This window comes from Mustela nigripes, chromosome 1, assembly GCF_022355385.1.
Source record: "Mustela nigripes isolate SB6536 chromosome 1, MUSNIG.SB6536, whole genome shotgun sequence".
Lineage (NCBI taxonomy): Eukaryota > Metazoa > Chordata > Mammalia > Carnivora > Mustelidae > Mustela > Mustela nigripes.
Window position 1 is genome coordinate 103,744,237 of NC_081557.1, and position 18,985 is coordinate 103,763,221.

General features: G+C 46.7%; 1 protein-coding gene across 2 annotated transcripts in view; it reads left to right on the forward strand.

Moving 5' to 3' along the window:
* Window positions 1–18,985, forward strand: part of PDGFD (platelet derived growth factor D) — a 220,710-nt gene that overhangs the window by 151,103 nt on the left and 50,622 nt on the right. The window contains exons 2-3 of one of the 2 annotated variants that reach the window (XM_059418455.1): window positions 419–623; window positions 3,670–3,850. In XM_059418455.1, the coding sequence (XP_059274438.1) occupies window positions 419–623; window positions 3,670–3,850 (386 nt within the window). The remainder of the gene's footprint in view (window positions 1–418; window positions 624–3,669; window positions 3,851–18,985) is intronic. The other variant, XM_059418459.1, reaches the window with a different exon arrangement.

Genomic DNA, 18,985 nt, shown 5'->3' on the forward strand with positions numbered 1-18,985 from the left:
CTGTGCTCCTCACTGAAGTTATGTCGTCGCACTGCCCGCGTACAGGGAAAAAGAAAAAAAAGTATTTTTAATGATATGGAAGAAGGGAAGGAAACACTATTTTAAATCATTTACTTATTTTCCTATTGATCTAAATGAACCCGAGTTCTGAGAAAATTGTTCATTTTTCTTGCCCCAAATTCCGCTAAAGGAGCTCTCAAAGTACAAAATACTTCATGTGGGCCTGCGGGAGCCTAGGAGGCGGGGGTCGGAGGAGGAGTGCGGGTGTCCCTTGGTTAACCCGAGGGCTGCCGTCTGGCCTTCTGCTCCTCCGCAAAACCAGGACATGCTTTAACATGTGATGTTTTTAAACTGTCTTTGTTTGCTTCCCTGTAATTGGAGCAACATACTAATTTCTACCAGTTGTGACTACTAACAGACAGCAATCACCTCACAGACTTGTACCGAAGAGACGAGACCATCCAGGTGACGGGAAACGGCCACGTGCAGAGTCCTCGCTTCCCCAACAGCTACCCCAGGAACCTGCTGCTGACCTGGCGGCTGCGGTCGCGGGACAAGACGAGGATACAGCTCGCCTTCGACCCGCAGTTTGGGCTGGAGGAAGCGGAGAATGAGATCTGCAGGTGAGCGGGCAGGAAACCCTTTTGGGGGCACACTTCCAAGGTGAAGGCGAGGCGGTTCAAGGCGTCCCACCTGACTTCCCTCGGGGGCCCCCGGGGATCTGCCCGAGGTGTGTCGTCCCCCTTCCTTTCAGAAGAGCCTTTGGGTCCATCCTGGCAGAAGGGACACATGGGAGCGCGGACCGTCTGTGCAAAGGGCCTGCTTACCTGGGGCCTCGCAGAGAAACACGGGCCCACAACAGCCCATGAAGGCCGGGCCCCGAGCCGCCTTTGTGAGCAGGTAGATGCATCAGGTGTCCACAACAGCCCCCTTCCCAGGGTGGCTCTGGGATCCACCTGCATGGGCTAACGGAGGATCCTGCCCTGCTGGGCTCCAGGACCTCAGCCAGGCTGCTATAACCGATGAACGACCTGATCTCCCCCCACCTGGGAGAGGGTGGTGGCCAGGACCGTGTCAGGGCCTTATCCTGACATCACAGGCCTCAGATCCGTGTGAGAAAGAACCGTGAGCCCCAGGGTCTAGGAGCAACTCAGACAGGCTGCCTCCTGTCCTTCCTGGGCTAGTAGTCGACGAAATCCAGGCTTCATAATCACCCTTCCAAGCGTAGTTATCAGAGAAAGCCCCAGCTGTTCCTTGAATTGTCTGCTCCCAGCGTCATAGTCATTCAGTTAGCATGTATGAGGCCAGGAAGGGTTTTGTTTCCCTCCCGCACCTTACCCCACGCTGAAGAAATCCTTTCAGCAGCTTTATTTCCCTCCGACGCATAAAAAGAGGCTGCCTCGAATTTGGCTGTCCTTTGTTGCATGTTTATGAGGCTGACAGCCTTTATCCTGTGGCTGTCATTTGTTTCAAGAGAGACTATGGACTCTGAAAAACAATCTGAGGGGTTTGAAGGGGCAGGGGATGGGAAGTCGGGGTACCAGGTGGTGGGTATTAGAGAGGGCACGGATTGCATGGAGCCCTGGGTGTGGTGCAAAAATAATGAATACTGTTGTGCTGAAAATAAAAAATAAATTAAAAAAAAAAAAGAATAACAGCAGTGACAATTCCTTTCTAAGACCACAGAGGGTATTGTAAGCCGAAAGCAGAGACAAATACAGTCCAAAGAGCCGGTTAATATTTATTTACAGAGAGAACGCACTCCAGCAGATCTCGGGTCTGTGCAACCTGGAAAGGGAGAACTCATCTTCTGGGCTGGAAAAAGAGATGGGGGGAGACACTTTTTTTTTTTTTTTTTGGAGACTCTAGAGGGTGGTGATGACCCGGACAGGAAGGCAGGATTTTGACCCTAGCCTTGAAAATAGAAGATGCCAGGTGCTTTCCTTTCTGGACCCTTCATTAAAATCCAGTTGCTTCTCCAAATTTATGGAGGCAGGTAGAGGAGTAGGGGTGGAAAGAGGAAAGGAAGACGGGAGAGAGACAGGTCAGAGCCTCAGACTCTCCCAAAGAATTGAAGTGACGCTCTCTTGACTTCATCCACAGTAAAAATCACACTGCTGTTTTCACAACAACAACAAAAAAAAAAAAAAAAAAAAAAAAAGGAAAGTGACCTATGGTGTTATTAACAAAGTTTCAAGTATACTCGTGCTTTGTGCAGTAACTATGATTTACACATATTGTATATAAAATGAAATGCAATTGATTTCCTACCATCTGTTCCAAAGCCTCCTTGATGTTTACACGGTAATATTTTATTGCTTGAATAATGATTCTTTGTGAGTGCTTTTCACCTTCCAAGCACCGTATAAACATTAAGTAATTAATTTACACAGCACCTAAGAGATATCCAGCCAGGAAATTTGTATAAACTCTTATTTGGCTCATAAGGAAACTGAGGCAAAGGACTTAAGGACCTCGCAAGTCACTTCAGTGAAAGGTAGTCACGATGCCGCGATTGGATGAGTGGGATGGGTGACAAGTTGGGTAAGTGGGTGATAAGTTCCCCCGCTCCTGCGATTGTCCTGCCGGATCCAGGATTTTCTTCACATTCATCTGTGATGTTTCTCACGCTGATTCCTTTTGGCAGTTGGAATGGAAAACCCGCAGTGTGTGGAGACGGCAGCCGCTGCTCACCCTGAGTGCCCGTCCTCTGCCTTGTGACGTTAGCAGCCCATGTCGTCCGTGGGGAGGGAGAGACGGATGCCCAGAGCTGAAAGTCAGGTCGTTCAGCTCACCAAGTAGACTGTCCCAAGATTTGCAGTGTCTGAAAATCAGGGAGATGATCCCTAGAAGATGTACACTCTGTCCCTGAAGACATTCTACCCCATGATGGAAAGGTTATATGGAACATTCAGAGAGGGACTGTCCTCCGTTCTTAACCTCGGCATTCGGTGACTCTCTGCCCAGAGTCAGAGCTGAAACTGTGATCTTCTGCTCATTCACACACTGATTTAACCAGACCAGCTAGTTCCAGTAGTGGCTAGGACAGCTCCCTCCCCAAAGTCTTAATGCTTCTCACTATGACAACTGTCCTGTTTTATGATATGATCCTTCCAAAAGACAGCTTCCAAAAAGAGAAAATAGAGGTTTATTTTATTTCACCAGGTATCTTCTATAATGGGATGATGTAATGTAATGCTGATTCTCTATGCTTTATAGATACAGGTCATTTCTTAAGGAAGCCCTGAATGTGGTGAATTAATTCAAAGTGGGAATTTGTTTGAAAACTTTATATAGTAAATATTTGGACATAGAATTAGAGCTATATCTAAAAAATAGGACAATAGATGACAATAGATTATAGTTACTAGTTTTCCTAGGAAGCACTATGAGCCCCATGCTTAAACAGTGGCCCATTTTCATTACTGATGATTTGGGCATACTCATGGCTAAACGTCCATGAGGGTTCTTTTGGATTACTGAAGTTTGAATTTGGAAAACTTCATCCAAAAAACTAGGTTTCCCTTCAAAATCTCAATGGGCTTTAATTTTCATTTTAGCTCATAGGTCATGAGAAGGCACATAAGTAATTTTCATTTCCGAGTGGAAGTATGAATTTCGTAGTCTACTCTAACCAAAATACGTTTATTTATGTCAAATTGAAACCAGGTATGATTTTGTGGAAGTCGAAGATGTATCTGAAACCAGTACCATAATTAGAGGACGGTGGTGTGGACACAAGGAAGTTCCTCCAAGGATAACATCAAGAACAAACCAAATAAAAATAACATTCAAGTCCGATGACTACTTCGTGGCTAAACCTGGATTCAAGATTTATTATTCCTTTGTGGTAAGTAGCCAAAACCACTCTGTGATTAAAAGCAGACACTGGTTTCATGAAGTATAGAGATATTTTCTGTGATTAAATGCAGTGGTATGAGGTGAACTTTTGTTAATTCTCGGTGGTATGCTGTGTGCCTACTTCATGGCCAACACAGTAAAGCTCTCTTCGGTAAGGAACACCATTTGGGATTGATTAAGTCAACCCTTGGGTCCACACCTATTGAACGGAAGCCTGGTAATTAGAAAAAGTAAAATAGTTGAGAAGAAAGCAGTATTACCTTTGATCCAGCTGATGTGGGATAAATGTACAGCCCAAAAAAAGGATTTGGAAAGTTGACCACCTTCCGTTCAAAAAGTTGTCTGTGTCATTCCAGCCACAGAGAAGAGTGTGAATGATTTTAGTTTAAAATTCTGATCCAAACTGGGGAAAGGTCTATGTCATGATCATAGAGCTTCAGAGTTAGCAAGCCTCTTGAGGATGGTAAAGCCTGAGCCCGGACCCCGGAGTTGCACACTGTTTGCTACAGTCAGGCTTCTCTGTGTCCTCACCTCTCCTTCCACACATGAGCCGCCATTCCCAACTCTACGTGGTTCTGACCAGTGGAAATCACTCAGCCTCTTACTGAGTCAAAATCTCTATCGTTGTTAATTCTGGTTCTTGGGTCACACACCGCCATGTGTCTGCTTTACTCACGTGGTCATTCATAGGACACTGGAAGGTTCGGACTCACTGTCAGATGTTCTGCTAGGTGTCATGGCCACAGAGGTGGGCAGGACAGATGGGTTTCTTGAACCCCTGAAGTTTGTAATCTGGTAGGGATGACAATCAGTGACAAAGCCATGGCGAGTGGGAACGATGAGTAATGACACAGAAGTGCTGGGCTCTATGGGTTAAGCTCACAGAGACTCCAGGATGGTTTTACCTGTTTGCTCTCTTAGACTACCCCGGACCCCTTCGTGTTCGTAGCATGATGCCTTTTGTTTTCCCACAAACACCATTTATTCCCATTCAGCTTGACTCTGTTCCTTTTCAATGGCTGGATACCAAAATAGAACACGGCTCTAAGAATGGAGTCAATTTGTGGTCTTGCTCCCTTTTTGTGTTAAATTGAGAATGGGGGGAAAAAACCTTGCTGTTTGTATCTGATGTGGGTGGTTTTTTGTTTTGTTTTTTATTTTTGCGTTATCGTGAGTTATTAAACACTAAGTGAATTCTACATCAGAATAAATGGGAAAAGAGCGCGAGGTGTGTCTGGTTCCAGTTTTGATTTGAAAATAATCCATCAAGGAAGATTTACATTTTTGCAAACAACCGTGCTGCTCAGCATCCCAACCAAAGTGTGAACCTTTGGTTTCTACCTTTCTTTCTGTCCACGTGTCCACTGGTGCATCCATTTTCTGCTGTTTGTGGACGAGCAGGCCTGGCATGTTGGAGTGCGGGTGAGTAGGCTTAGGGAAGGACGTTTTTTTCCCTTAAAATACCGAGCACTATCCTGGATGATGGAGATACGTTTTGTAAAACTTTGGTCATGACTAAATTGAACGGTCCATAGTCAGTTAGAAATACCCCTAACTCACATACAGGGACACCCTAAGGCAAAATAATGTCTTTTTGTTTTTGTAGAACAGAGAGTACAGGTATGGATTTAGGGAAGAGCAACTTCTCCGGTTGGAGGGTTTTGGGGTTTTGGTTCAGGCTCGTCACTCCCTCACTAGCCGGTGGCAAGTGGCAGATGGGGCAGCCTCTGGAGGGGCCCGGAGACTGGCGTCCCCCCACTCCCTTACGCGTTCACCCGCACCAGGACCCCACTGTGGGTTTGGGGGATGACGACAGTGATCACTCCTCTGTGTACTGCCCTGCTGACCCCTTGGTCTGCATTCATTGGGAAGAGCTCCAGGCTCCCTTTTCTGCTCCTAAAGGCTTCTGGCACTAAGTGTGATCCCTGGGAGATGAAGCCCTTTGGTGGCTGAATCCCAGCAGGTGGGAGGAGCTTCCCCTCCAGGTGTGTACAGACTGTAGATCTGTGTGGCTGCAGATAAAACGTCCGTTTGATTCTTGCTCAACGGGGATAGAAGATCGCTGTGGCTTGAGCCATGTATTGAGAAGACATGTCATTTGTGTTTAAGTCGTACTTGCAGAGACTTCAAAGCAGCGTTTATAAAGTCAGACTCCACCGAGACCAGGCTCAAAGCCTACAGTTGGCCAACATGAACTAATGTGGAGACGGGGGATTAAAAATGGCAGACCTCCCTTAAGTGTTAGCTAAATTATTATTTTTACAGTGTTACGCAGTCCCGTAAAACTTCTAAGGGTTGGAGGCAGCTGTTCTGCAAACCCTACCTTCAGGCATGTTGGGTTCTAGGGACGTTTGAGCCTGAGAATATCTTCTGAGGAGTCAGCGTGCTCTGGGAAGATGGCAAGTAGCCATCTTGGTAGGATATGACCACCTCCCTTCTGTCTCTCCCTTTTTACGTTTCTGCTTCCCATGAAACATCTCTCTTCCTCATACCTCAGTGACTCTCCAGGTGTACAGGGATATTCTCTGGGGCTGGAAGTAACAGGTGCCCAGGACCATCAGAGCCCCATGCCCGGGAATCAGATCTGCATGGTCTTGGCTCAGAATGTGTGTGAATTCCAAGTCCAGTACACATCTGGGCTAATTTTTCATTCCAGCTAAGTGTGGGAGGTGAATGGTTTAACATCAGGGCCACTTATTTTTGGTTAGGGCTGGTTCATGTATTCCAATCTTGTTTGCTATGCTTGGAATTCGATCCACCTTTTTCTACAGCGCCTGTCCCCACCTCTCTTAGAGCAATGCAGTGCAGTCTCTTGGGGCCAGTTTTGCTGCAAAGCTCCCTTTGTATTGAATAAGGTTTCCTTACTTACTAATGGTCTGATATTAAACAAGTCTCTTACCCCTTGCTCTTACATCTATAAAAGGAGGGTAGTAATTGGAGTTGGCATGTGGTTTTTAGATGATAACCCACACTTAGGGGTCAATAATCACGGCACCAATGATACTACCTTTACCATCACTAATTGTGTGTATATCTGTCTCTTCCGGATTAATAGTGTTAAAAATAATTCAACTGAGTAAATTTTACAGATTTTTTTGGCTTTATTTAATGATTCACTCATCAGGCAAGATCCAATCTAGCAGACAGGACGTGGCTCCAAGGAACTGTGCAAATAGAAAGACGTTTATAGGCAGAAGAGAGCACGAACAAGGAGGTTATACTGGGCAAAAAGCTGAATTCATTACTGCAAAGTTACGTTTCCTTGGAAGACAGTGGGAGTCCATCAGGCAGATTGTATAACTCGTGTTGATCTGGAGATTCCTGACTGACTGCTTTAAGATTCTGTTCTGGGGAAAACCAACACTATAATTAAGTCTCCGTTTGGTAATGTGGCCTTGGCATGAGTGACTCCATTTTAAGCCTGTTGTCTTAATTTCCACAATGGTATTGAACTATTCAAGGGTAGGACAATTGTATTTCTGTGTGTATTCTGCACGTGCCTTCTACATGGCTAGCTAGTGAATTTGTTGAGTTGACTCTGTCCTGATAAAGTATGATTCAACAGAACTTCCTAATTTCATTTTTTGCTTTCTGCTCAGTCTTCTTTCCCTAATTTTTACTCTACGGAGGAGAATAGGTAGACTTCAGAGGGCATCGTTGTTTTCAGATGCTTGTTAGCAAGATGGGATTGTGTAAATAAATGAGGCTCTCCCACCTCAAATCCAGTTTGTGGGGGAATGGATGGATGGGTTGTCGGGAATCTGCTTTTGAAGACCATTAAGTAGGTTATTGGAAAGTTATCCAATACAAGGCTCCCAGTGGATGGTTTTCAGAGAAGTCATCAACCATGGGTGTGAATTTCAGCTCTACAGCTCACTGCAGTTTTGCCCAACATTAAGTAGTTATAGGCATTAAATTAGAGAATTTTGTAAACTCCCTTGAACTTAATAATTACTTATGTATCTGCTGTTCTTATTATCATTGGTATTAGTATTAATAAAACAGGTGACAGGTGCACTCCTCAGTCCTCTTCAAACAGCCCAGGTGTCAGTGAGGGCCATGCACCTGTATAGACACCTCTAACCATCGTCCTTTCCCTCCATCCAAGGTAGAAACATTTTACCGCACATCGTAACAAACAAAAACTTTTATTTGTGTGTGTGTGCACTTGTGTTTAACGTAAGGCATGTTATTTTTTTAATTCATAAAAACACTAAGTCATTTTAAAGCTATTCAAAAACTTTCTTTTTTATTAACAAATTGCAAGTCATTCCAAAACTTGAAATTTGCTAGTACCTCTTATAAACAATTAAAAAGCAATTTTATCAGACCAGTTGCTTAACTATGTATCTCTATGGTTTGAATTCATTTCAAGTGGTGTAGTTAAGATTTCCATTGAGATTGAAACTGCATGAATCGTGGTTTCTTATTATAAATAATGTAATTATATTATAAATAACTATTTCAAGAAGAAAAAGGAGAAGGGAAAGAAGAGGAGGAGGAGAAGAAAAAGGAGGAATAAAATGCAGGAATTGAGTAAGATGGGATTCTCAGTTTCAACTTTTGCAGATTCTACTTTTATTCAACTAAAACCTTCCAGCTGGTTGAACAAAAACAAACAAACGGTGTGGGTAATTCATGCTTATTCCCCGGAGTGGAATTCTCGGACAAAGCTGGAGAGTGAAGAACCCCATTCACTTTCTTTGTAAAATGTGTAGAAAGTCTTCACTTGCACAGTCAGATAAAAATCGTGGGACATTGTGAACACAGCCTGGGGCCCTGGCCACACCAGGGACAGTCGAGGTCAGGAGGGTGATCACACGGTCACTGTCTCCATCAGTTTCATCCTTACAGATAGATCCTACTGGAGCTTTGGGAGCCATAAACCCTGTGCAAGAGAGCTCGCTCTTTCTGTCTCCCAGATAAAGAAAACAAACAGGAGGGGAGCAGAGCAGGGGGGATGGGTGCGGGCTCTGAAAGCCGCAGGCAGATGTCCCTGCAGTGGGCTGCCAGGCTGGGAAGCCTACCAGCCGCTTCAGCGCCTGTGGGGTGAAACTCAACATCTTATGGACAGAGTCTCATTGTGGTGCCATTTTGCAGGCACGGGTGGACAAATGTTCTCCTCTAAGTGTTCCAAATGTCCTAGAATCCCACTAATTCCGTAGACTCTTTTGTAGTGAATTCATTATTTTAATCAGATCGCTTTCCTAAAACCTGAGCACATAGTGAAACCATAATAGAATTCATGAGAGACCAAGAGCCAAGTTCTATATCATCTTGGAGCAGAGGGTACTTTCTCAAAGGTGTGGTGAGGTTCGCCAGCAAACTGCGGGTCAAGGGTTAGGGTGAGGGTAGGGGTAGGGAGCAGAAGAGGAGCAGGTAGGTAAATTTAAAAAAAAAAAATTAAGGAAAGAGGACGAGACAAAAAAGGGAGGTGAATGCAGCCCCAGGATAACACGGTCCGGCCCTGCTGAATTCCGGGCATTAGTGCTGGTCATGTCTGGGCTTCAGTGTGTCACTCACAATGTGCCTAGCACTGTAGCACGTCTGGACTGAGTTCCTGCCCCCCTGGGACTGACAGTTGGGCACAGATGAGGAGGAGGAGGAGGAGGAGAGCACCCAACCCCTCGGGTTACCGTGGTGATAAAACGCATAGGGTGTTTAATTCAGGAAGTGACCAGCTGCTGCTACCCACCCATGCACAGCAGGAAGACTGGTTTCAGGAAGAATATGGAATAGAGTTGCAGAATCTTCGAGATCCAGTGCCTTGGGCAACCCTCATTTTACAAACAAGGCAGTGAACAGAGAGAGGTTATGAGTTGGCCTGTGGTCACAGGGCTCTCCACAAGATGGGGAAACTGTGGGCCCTCCAGGGAAAAAGGCATACATCTAACACCATCCGTAAAATCTCGGGGAATCCCCACTCCCCCTCCCCACGTGGTCCTGTGGGTCCATCGATGCAGCTCAGAGCCCCACATGTATTGTCTGCGGGTGCTACCTGACTTTGGGAGTGTTTTCGTCCACGTTGACTCGGCCGTTCCAACCCAGTATTTGAAATAATACTTTACGCCTGTAATTACTTTTTCTCCTAAGCCCCATGTACTAACCACATGAGCAGACGACTCCCCGCGTACTGAGTAAACACATCTCCAGCTTCGAGGGGGAGCGGGTTTAATGGCACTTGGGCAGTCTGGCATCCTGTTTATTTGGGTGTAAATTCACAGCCGTCCTACAAGTCAACTTCCGTCCTTGAGACCCGGGAAGCTGTAGTGACTCTCGGTGACCGTGTCTCTTTATAGACCCATAACTTTCTCTCTATAACCATGCTGTTTGATGCGCTAATACTTGGTAGCTCGAGAAAAAGAGAAAAATGAAGGAGAAACCATTCAACTGTATTAGAAAAGGCTTGCATACTTAAGATATGCCTCAAACGAGCACTCTTTCTTTCTTATAAAGCCAATTCGTGGTAGTCTTATAAAGTCTTATAAAGTCTTATAAAGCCAACACTATTTTTCACTCAGTAAAAAATACCTCTACCTAGTGTTCGCTTGTCACTTCAACAAATATTTCTGAGAACTTATGGTGGATCGTAAGAAGAAAATGATGGCTCTGCATGGGATAAAGGACATGATTATAAACCACTGGGCATCACAGGGACGGAATGTGTGTGGGACCTCCGGGGGCCCACCGGGAGGGCGGCACTGACCTTCAAACAGGCCGCGACGGCTGGTGTAGGAGAAGGAAGGCTGTTTTCCCCCCTGTGCTCCCAGGCCCTCCGTCTGGGGCCCTGCAGACGAGACCGACAAGACAGAAGGACAGAGAAACATGAGTGTATGAACACGAAGATCTCCCGTGCACAGGGGAGCACCCCCCGGTGAGTCACCCCAGGAGGGCGTTAGAACTGGAGTTCACAGTCCGTCTTAACCAAAGAACAGTACATCTTCGGGGAAGGGACAAGACAAAGGAAAGGGACTTGGAGTTTGCCGGCAGCACACTCTGGGACGGTACATGTGGCGTGGGGGGTGGCTAACGGGAGCCAAGGGCCCGTGAGTCAGCTGTGTTCTGTCGGTTCCTCTGGTGCCTCCAGGCTGGTAAGGGTCTAGCATTTTCTCTGATTAACTTCCGCCCTTCCTGGTGGAGAGGGGAGTGCGGACCCTTTATAAATTTATATCCTGCTTCTAGGCAGATGGGGGGGGGGGCAGAGAGCTTGCCCCGTGTCTCTTCTTTTCAATTGTTTTCAGCTCAAAAGACTCTTTATGCCAAAGTGACATATCCTGGGGTCCCATAGTCTGTTCCCCTCCACTGGACTGAGGAGAGGGAAACACCCCAGGAAGAGGGGGTTGCCTAAGTAAAGGTCCAAAAGGCAACGCATCAGAATATCCCGAGTGGTTCACTCAAAGCCTTAGAGATGATGGTTATTAACCACTTTCCACACTTTCTTCATTCTAGCCAGCAGAAGAGAGAAACAAGAAGCCAACAAGTCAGCAGAATAGCAGCTTCATTCATGGTGTACTAGGAAATGCCAAAGCTCAGGACCCTTCTGTAAAACGAGGGAACCGTCAGGGGCCCAACCTGAGGGAAGCGTACCACTCCTGAGATGCAAATTCACGCCCAGGGGTTCTTTCGAGGAGTCTGGGGTCCAGAGAAGAGGCTGGGGTGCCTTACATGCCCCTTGCAGTGCATGGAAGATTGTATATCTGGACCCAAATAGTCACCAACAGGGAAGACAGCCGGTGAGGTCGGCAGACTGTGCACCGCAGATGGGCCAGGAGATGGAGGGGAGCTGAGACCCTTCCCAGTGGTTGGCATCCATCGCAGGCGGTCCAAGGGAGACACGGAGAAAAGGGATGTGGTGGAGGAAGCATAGCAGGATAGACGTGATGAAGGGAAGGTGTTTGTGATGAAAGAGACCAGAAATGTTTGTTGATGTCTCTGTATCTGTGAACAGAAGCAGGAACACAGACAGAAGCGTTTCCCTCTCCAGAAGCACCAACAGAGAGCTCCGCGAAGGGTCTGAGCCCACAGTGACTTATGCTTGTGCTTTTCAATCAGTCATCTTGGTCACAGTCCTTGGGAACTCAACCTCACCCAGCTCTGGTTCCAAGGAGAGCTGGTCGACCTGCTCCCTCTCGGTAGGGTTCAGCTACCCAGGGAAGTTGAAAGTCCTTGGAACTTCAGGGCAGTGCCAGTCTCCTCTCCCAGCTGAACAAAGGAACTAGAAATTAATCATATAGACAGGACTCATGCAGTCTTGAAAACACCTGCCCTTAATGTCCCCTTTATCAGTGGGAAGGTGACCCATTAAGGCTGACCTCCATTCAACATTGCTTCTGACTCCTGTGAAAATATTGAGCTACAGATTCAAAGTGACTCTTTCCTTATTTTGCAATTGAAAATTGGAGTCAGGCAGACCAAAAAAAAAAAAAAAAAAAAAAATCAAAAAGAGAGATTAAAAAGGCATGGAGCCACCTCTGGAAGAGAGAAACACATGAATAAGTAATCAAGTAATCATTCCTGTTGGGCTGGGTCCTGCTGATGGCTTCCTGATGGGTCTCTCTACCCTGTCTCCCTTCCCTTCCGCCTGTCCAGGACACAACTGCCTGCTAAAGGAAAGCTGTGATCACATCATTTTCCAGCTGAAAACATGCGAATGACTTTCAATTTCCTGTAAACCTCATGTCCAAACACCTCACTCTGGTCCTGAGAGCCTTCTGCATCCTGATCCCAAGCTCACGTTCTAGCCAGTTCTCTCTTCTCTGTATGCCTTCTTCATTCCAGACAAACAGCATTATTCCCTGATGACACAGCTCTCTCGGGATTTTCTGCCTCTCATCCCTGCTATTTTATTTTCGTATCGGTGTCTATACCTCTCCTCAAAAACCCAAGCCCTCTGCAGTCAAAGCATATTCAATGTCAAAGATACTACCTGTCCTTAGCTCATTTCCCTCCATTAGGCACTCAGATTGTCAGTCTTTATCAACATTGTGGTTGAAATTTTCAAGGAAAAAGTAATGAACACACATCCCAGATACTTTGGGAACTATATAGTATAGTAATGAAGAAAAACAATAGTTCCCACCACCCAAATATAACCTCTATGAATATTTTGATGTCTTTCTTTCCAGTCTTTGTTTTTAATTGATAAAAAGCTTTGCACAATGTCACTGTCTCTCCTGGAGGGTAGGGAGTGGCTTATTCCTGAAGGTCTATCAAAGATATTGTTGTAAGTAGGTCGGTCTCAAGAGGTTTAATGGAGCTGAGCCAACACATATTCACTGAGTTCCCATGATGCATCTCAGTTTGGAGTAAAAACAGTAAAAAGCAATCCCCAGAGATGCATAAAGACAAGATGTACTAACAGCCCATTGCCTGGGTGTTTCCAGACTTAAGGCCTGAGGAAGCTACAGTCATACCAATGGGCCTGAGCTGTTTTGGTCCAGGACTGCATGGGCATTGGAGGAGCGGACGTGAGGATGGAATGGTAGGGGCCATTGTTGGGGTCAGAGGTCAGGGGGCTGTGGACTGGAAGCCGGCATTCTCATTGTGAAGTCTGTCTTTTCAGCCTCAAGGAGCATAGGGTTGCCTCAGTAACAGCCCGAACTTAACAGTTCTCATGTCGGACTACATGACTGTGACATGGTTTGGGTCCTCCATTTCTTGTGAGGAAAGTTTGCAGCTTGGAAAGCCTCGGGGCTTCCTCCTACGAGCAAAGAGGTCTTTGGGGTCCTGACATTCTAACACTCTCAGGATTCTTCCCAAGTCTCTAGAGCTTTCCAGGTTTTGAAGCCACTCCAAAGCCATCCCTTTGATTGTTTGAAGTTTTCTGTACGGGACAGAGGAGCTGTGAATGAGAAACACTCAAGTTCACATCTGTGTACTATTAGTGAGACTAGGACGCACATTTAAACCACCCAAGCTGCCGTTTCTTCATGTCAAAGTGGGAAAGGCCCACCTGTATCCCAGAGCTGCTCGAGGGTATCCTGTAGGGTGTCTGGGTTTGAGGACCAGTTTGCATACAGCAGACGGAACTGTAATGAGGACTGTCAGCATTACAGTGTCTCTGGAGGGTTAGGATGACATTAAGTGGTCCAAGGTTAAGAGGTGTTGTGCCCTAGTCCATCTGCACTGCTGTAACAGAATGCCATAGCCTGGATGACTTTTTAAAAAAGTGATTTTTCAGTCTCAGAAGCTAGGAAGCCCAGGTTCACTGCAGATTTGGTGTCTGATGAGGACTCACTTCTGGTTCGTGGCTGCTGTCTTTTGCTATAACTTCACACGGCAGAAGGGGTGAGGGAGTTCTCAGGAAGCCTTTGGGTTTTTCACAAAACCCTTTCGTGACTGAACCTCTCCCAGAGGCCCCAGGACCATCACATCGGGGATTAGCTTGCAAGATACGAATTTGGGGCGGCGCAACAGTGAGTGTACAGTCTTCTAAACCAGATGAACGCCAGGGAGATCATTGCACTAATAGTAAGGTCAGGCCTAGGAGCAGTTCTGTAACTTGATTCTGCTACCTGTAACTTGATTCTGCTACCTTCCTAGAAACCTACACACACACTGACGCAGATCTGGGACAGTCACCCAAAAACCCTTAATGGCTCTTTTTCATTATGCAACTTAGACCCATGCCTTAGTCCCTTTTGAACTGTCCATGAAAATACCTTGAAATATACCTCCAGGATAATAATTCTAATTTTAGTAGTATGTTTGGATTTGAAAAGTTCCTGATGGCACTGCTGTAAGAAGACAGTCATTCCTCATGTAGTTCTACGAAACACTGAAAATTGCCCCTAAAATATTCCTTTGGCTCAAAGATAATGGAGCTATAGCCGTTTAAGGCCACAAGGACTCAATGTGAGCTTCCTGCATTTTTCCCCCTGAAATGCTCAAACTGGCTATTTTTATGAAGAGAAACAAATCTGTAAGCCTCCTAGTATTTTCATCTCTATAATAAATATCTCTAGAACAGACAAGCAAGCTATGAATTCATAATAGAAACTTACTTCATTTAATCATGAAGATAACCTCCATAGGAAAGATGTTTTTTAATTGTTACAAAATATTTATAAATGCAGAGTCTTGACCAAAAAAAATCATTTCTGAAGGAAAATAACAGTCATAAAGGCAGAGCTCTAAATTCAAATTTCAGGCCAGTACCTTAGTTTTTTATTGAATGAGTTACGAAAAACAACTGTAAACGATCCATTTTCTTCTGTGCCTTTTATAAGAGTCTCCCTGTGTAACAAAAACATACGCTATCATCAATATGAAAATAAAATGGTTATTTCAAAACCCACGTTGCAGGCAGAGTGACAAAGATGTTGTTTCCTGTGCTCCCCAGTTTCCTTTTGGAATCATCCACTACCCTGACTCCCCCTCGACTCACCTCTGCCCAGAAGGTTCTTTCCTCACAAACGAAAACCACTAGCAGATCTCTCATGCAGGCCAGGCTTAAATTCTCTGATTAATTCGGTCACTCATTTACTCTACATGCATTTTGTGGCTCTCCATCTCTCTATCAGATTCCAAGCAAGGTCCTGGGGATGCAGATAAGCTGGGAACCCTGCCCTCAGGACTGTAAAGTTGAGTAGACATGATGGGATAAACAATGACTGAAATGCAGAACAAGAGGCTGTGGGAGGGGAGAACTGTGTGTGTTTGAGGAGAGGACTGATCAGGAAATGAGTCACAGGGGAGCTGTAGGAACTCACAGAAGAGGTGGGGAATCCTTCAATCCAAGCAGAGCGAACAAAATGAGTCACTGACTGATAACAGCCTAAAGCCTTACCCTTAGCAAGTTATTTGCATTTAAAAGAGATAAATCCTAGAGCTAAAAAGAAGAAAGTCAACCAAAGGCATTTTACACTTAAACCCACAGAGCATCATCTAGACCTCATGAAGCCTCCCAGTTCAAAGGAAATGATTCTTAGTCAAGTGTTTGTGTTAGAACCACCTAAGGAATTTTTTTTTTTTTTTTAATATAGGTGCTCAGAACTTCCCCTAGACTTGCTGAATCAGAGTCTCAGGGAAAGGGTGGGCAAAACTCTTATTTGTAAAGGCTCCTCCTCGGGGGATGCGGATGTGCTGCCCCGTGAAGAACTATTTCCTTTGAAAAGAATGCTTAATCTCTCAGCCGCGCGGCAGAACGCGCACTGTTGTCTGAGATGCCATCCCTAACTTCACGTGGGCTGCTCGTCGCATCCCTCCTTAGCACTGATTCTCCAGAGCTGCTCTTCGCAGCACTCACGTCGGGGGCTGATGGTCTTGTCAGCGGGAGACAGAAACGCTCAAAGACAATGACAAGCCTTCATTGTATTCTGTCTGCTGTCCCGCATCACTTATGGGAAAGGCATGCGTTCGTGAACATTCCTGAATGAATTAATGTTCCGGAAGTTCCTGGAACACCCTAGGGACAGCTGCTGTGTACCCAGCACATAGTAGGATGAGCTGAGGTGAGGTGTGGCAGAGCACTTTACAAAATGTGATACACCAGGAAGTTTCACGACATCGTATCAAACCACGGAGGCTGCTTCTTAATTCCGTTAAGCAGCTCAGTAGGCTCTGGTGTTCCTACCCTTGGAGTCACATTTTGCATGAAGGTCAATATATTTAAGCCCCACGAAAAGAGACCTCTTGATTAATTAGTTTTCTTAATTCGACACTACCTACTAATCAAACAACCCCCGAGTTCGTATCTTCCATTAGTTCATGTTCTGTGTGGAGACCCTAGGAGAGGGGCCGCTTTGAAAGACAGTATTCAAGCCGTGACGCATTCATGAGAAGGAGAACAAAGCCAGCTCCCTTACCTCAGAGACACCGTCCCCACTCACTGCCCCTCTCCTCCGTCAGTAAACCAGATTTCCTTCTGAAGACACCACTGTTCTGAACTTCAGTTAAGGGAACATTTCTTCGGTTTTGCTGTTTAAAACCGTTGTTGTTATGACAGAGAAAACAGACTTCACAGTGCCTGTTTGCTCAGGTGTCAGCAATGAGAATGAGACGTTTTATGATAATATTTTGGGAAGGCACCTGCAGCAGCCCCTCCCCCACCACCGGGGCGTGCGGGCAGTTTGCTGTTGTTCGTGTCTATAGTACTGGCCCTCCTTCTCCCTGCTGTAATTTCTGTGAATCCTGCTTCTTGACACATTTCAGGTGTGAACGGCTCCTTCCTCGTGTCATTTAGATGGTGGTCCCACGTGTTGAAATAGATCTATAATCAGATACGTAGTAAGTGATCATTGGCCCTCCCGGGCCTGCCCCAATCTTCGAGGTACTGGAGGCCTGCCGCCGAGCTTCATTTCTAAACGTGGGGTATTGAATGAAAGTATCAGCACGCAGGGGGTGATGCCTGCTGCCGATGCAGCTGTGTGCTCAGATACTCCAGCTGCCAAGGCGGTTTGCAGGGGCTGATGCCACAGATAATCGTGGGGGACCCGCCGTGCGCTGGGTACGTCGGAGCGAGCTGGGGACCGGGTCCAGCTTCCGCAGAGAAACTGAAACCACGTGAGAGTGTCCTCGGTGAGGGCGGAACGCAGATTGTGAGGGGCGTGCAGACAGTGCTGCGCGGTCCCCCGGGGTGGGTGGCACCCCCTCGGCCGCACCCCAGGGGAGGGGAGCACCTCCCCCAGAGCTCTCGTGTCCCGCTGTTTGGAGTCTCCATTCCGTCCCGGTGAGGTCAGCACGCAGAAGAAAACACTGGGAATGAGAGAACAGGCGTCGTCTTTTCTCTCCGCATTTGGAAAAGTGCTACTCCTTTTTAACTTGGAAACTCCTTAACCTCTTCCTCCTTAAGCTCCCCTCCCCCCACCTTTTCCTTCTCTTTCCCTGTCACTGGGCCTGCAGCTACCACAATCTCTTCCCCCGGCAACACCCAAGAATCTCTTCCCTTCCTTGTTTCTCTGCCTCTGGGACGGTCACTGAGCCCCTCCTTTCTTCCCCACGTCAGCCTAAGAGAGCTTTCTGGGTCTCATATCCAAATCAATGAGCCTCTCCTCCTCTTCAAACCTTTCCATGGTTTCCCAGGATCTGTGACCACATCCAAACAGACAACAGAGCGTTTCCCGTCCCCTAGCTTCAGCCGGCCGCTCTCTCCCCCTGGCTCTCCAGCCGTTCTGAGACTCGAGTATTTCCAAGAACCTCTGGGGTGTGTGCCCAGCCTCTGCAGGTTAATGGAGGCGGCTTCTGCTTCGAGAAGGCTCTGGAGTGTGAATGCAGAGTCTGCAGCTGCTCAGGATTAGGGCTGACCGCGAGAGCTCCTGCTCTCCAAGCCTGAACTTGTCAGAGGGCACAGAGTAAGGGCCAGAGCCCTTGTCCACACTGCAGCTGGTGTGTGTTAGCGAGGAGGCTGACCCATGTGGGGTGTGCAGGATTCTCACAGACTTTGGATCTTTCAAAACTCCCTTCCAAGAACCACCTCTTCGGCTGGGCCTCCGGCACCTCCCCCTACAACCCCTGCGACCCCTTCTTCCCGGCTACCCAAGACTTCCCTTCCATATTCTTCCAAAGACTCTCCCAAGACTATATTCTTCCAATGAGCAGCGACAGCCATTCCCAACACTTGTTGACGTGTTCGTCTAACCCTGAAACTTCACAAAAGCCAGGGTCCCCTTTGATGGATGTCTGCATGCCAGCCCCTTGGCTAAGCCCCGTGCGCATTGTTGACACTCACGGTGTAGATTCCAGTGAACGAATTGTTACTGCCAGACTTTCGCGATCGTTTGTTTTGTCATTGGCCAATTCATTGAAGCCACACAGACAGAAACTGGAAGCAATCGTTCAAAGTCTCCGTACAGCATCCCCGTGTCACGTGTGGTCCATGAAATAAGTGAGATAGGCCCACATTCATACTGCCAGATCGTGGTCTGTTCCCTCGAAATGTGTATGTCTTAACCTACTGGAACATTTGCTCCGTCTCATTTCTCCTGCTGACACTGGTTCAGAGAATCAGATCAACCTGATGTTCTCAGAAGGGGGTGTAGGTGCCTCTCCCTGGGGAGGCTGTGCACGAGCCTATCTATACCTGCTGTTGAGTTTTCACAAAACTGAGCCTCCCAGTCTCATTCCCTAAGCCCAGGCGGTCTGGATAGGGACAGCTCGTGTTCGGGATAACCGGTCCCAGCCCAGT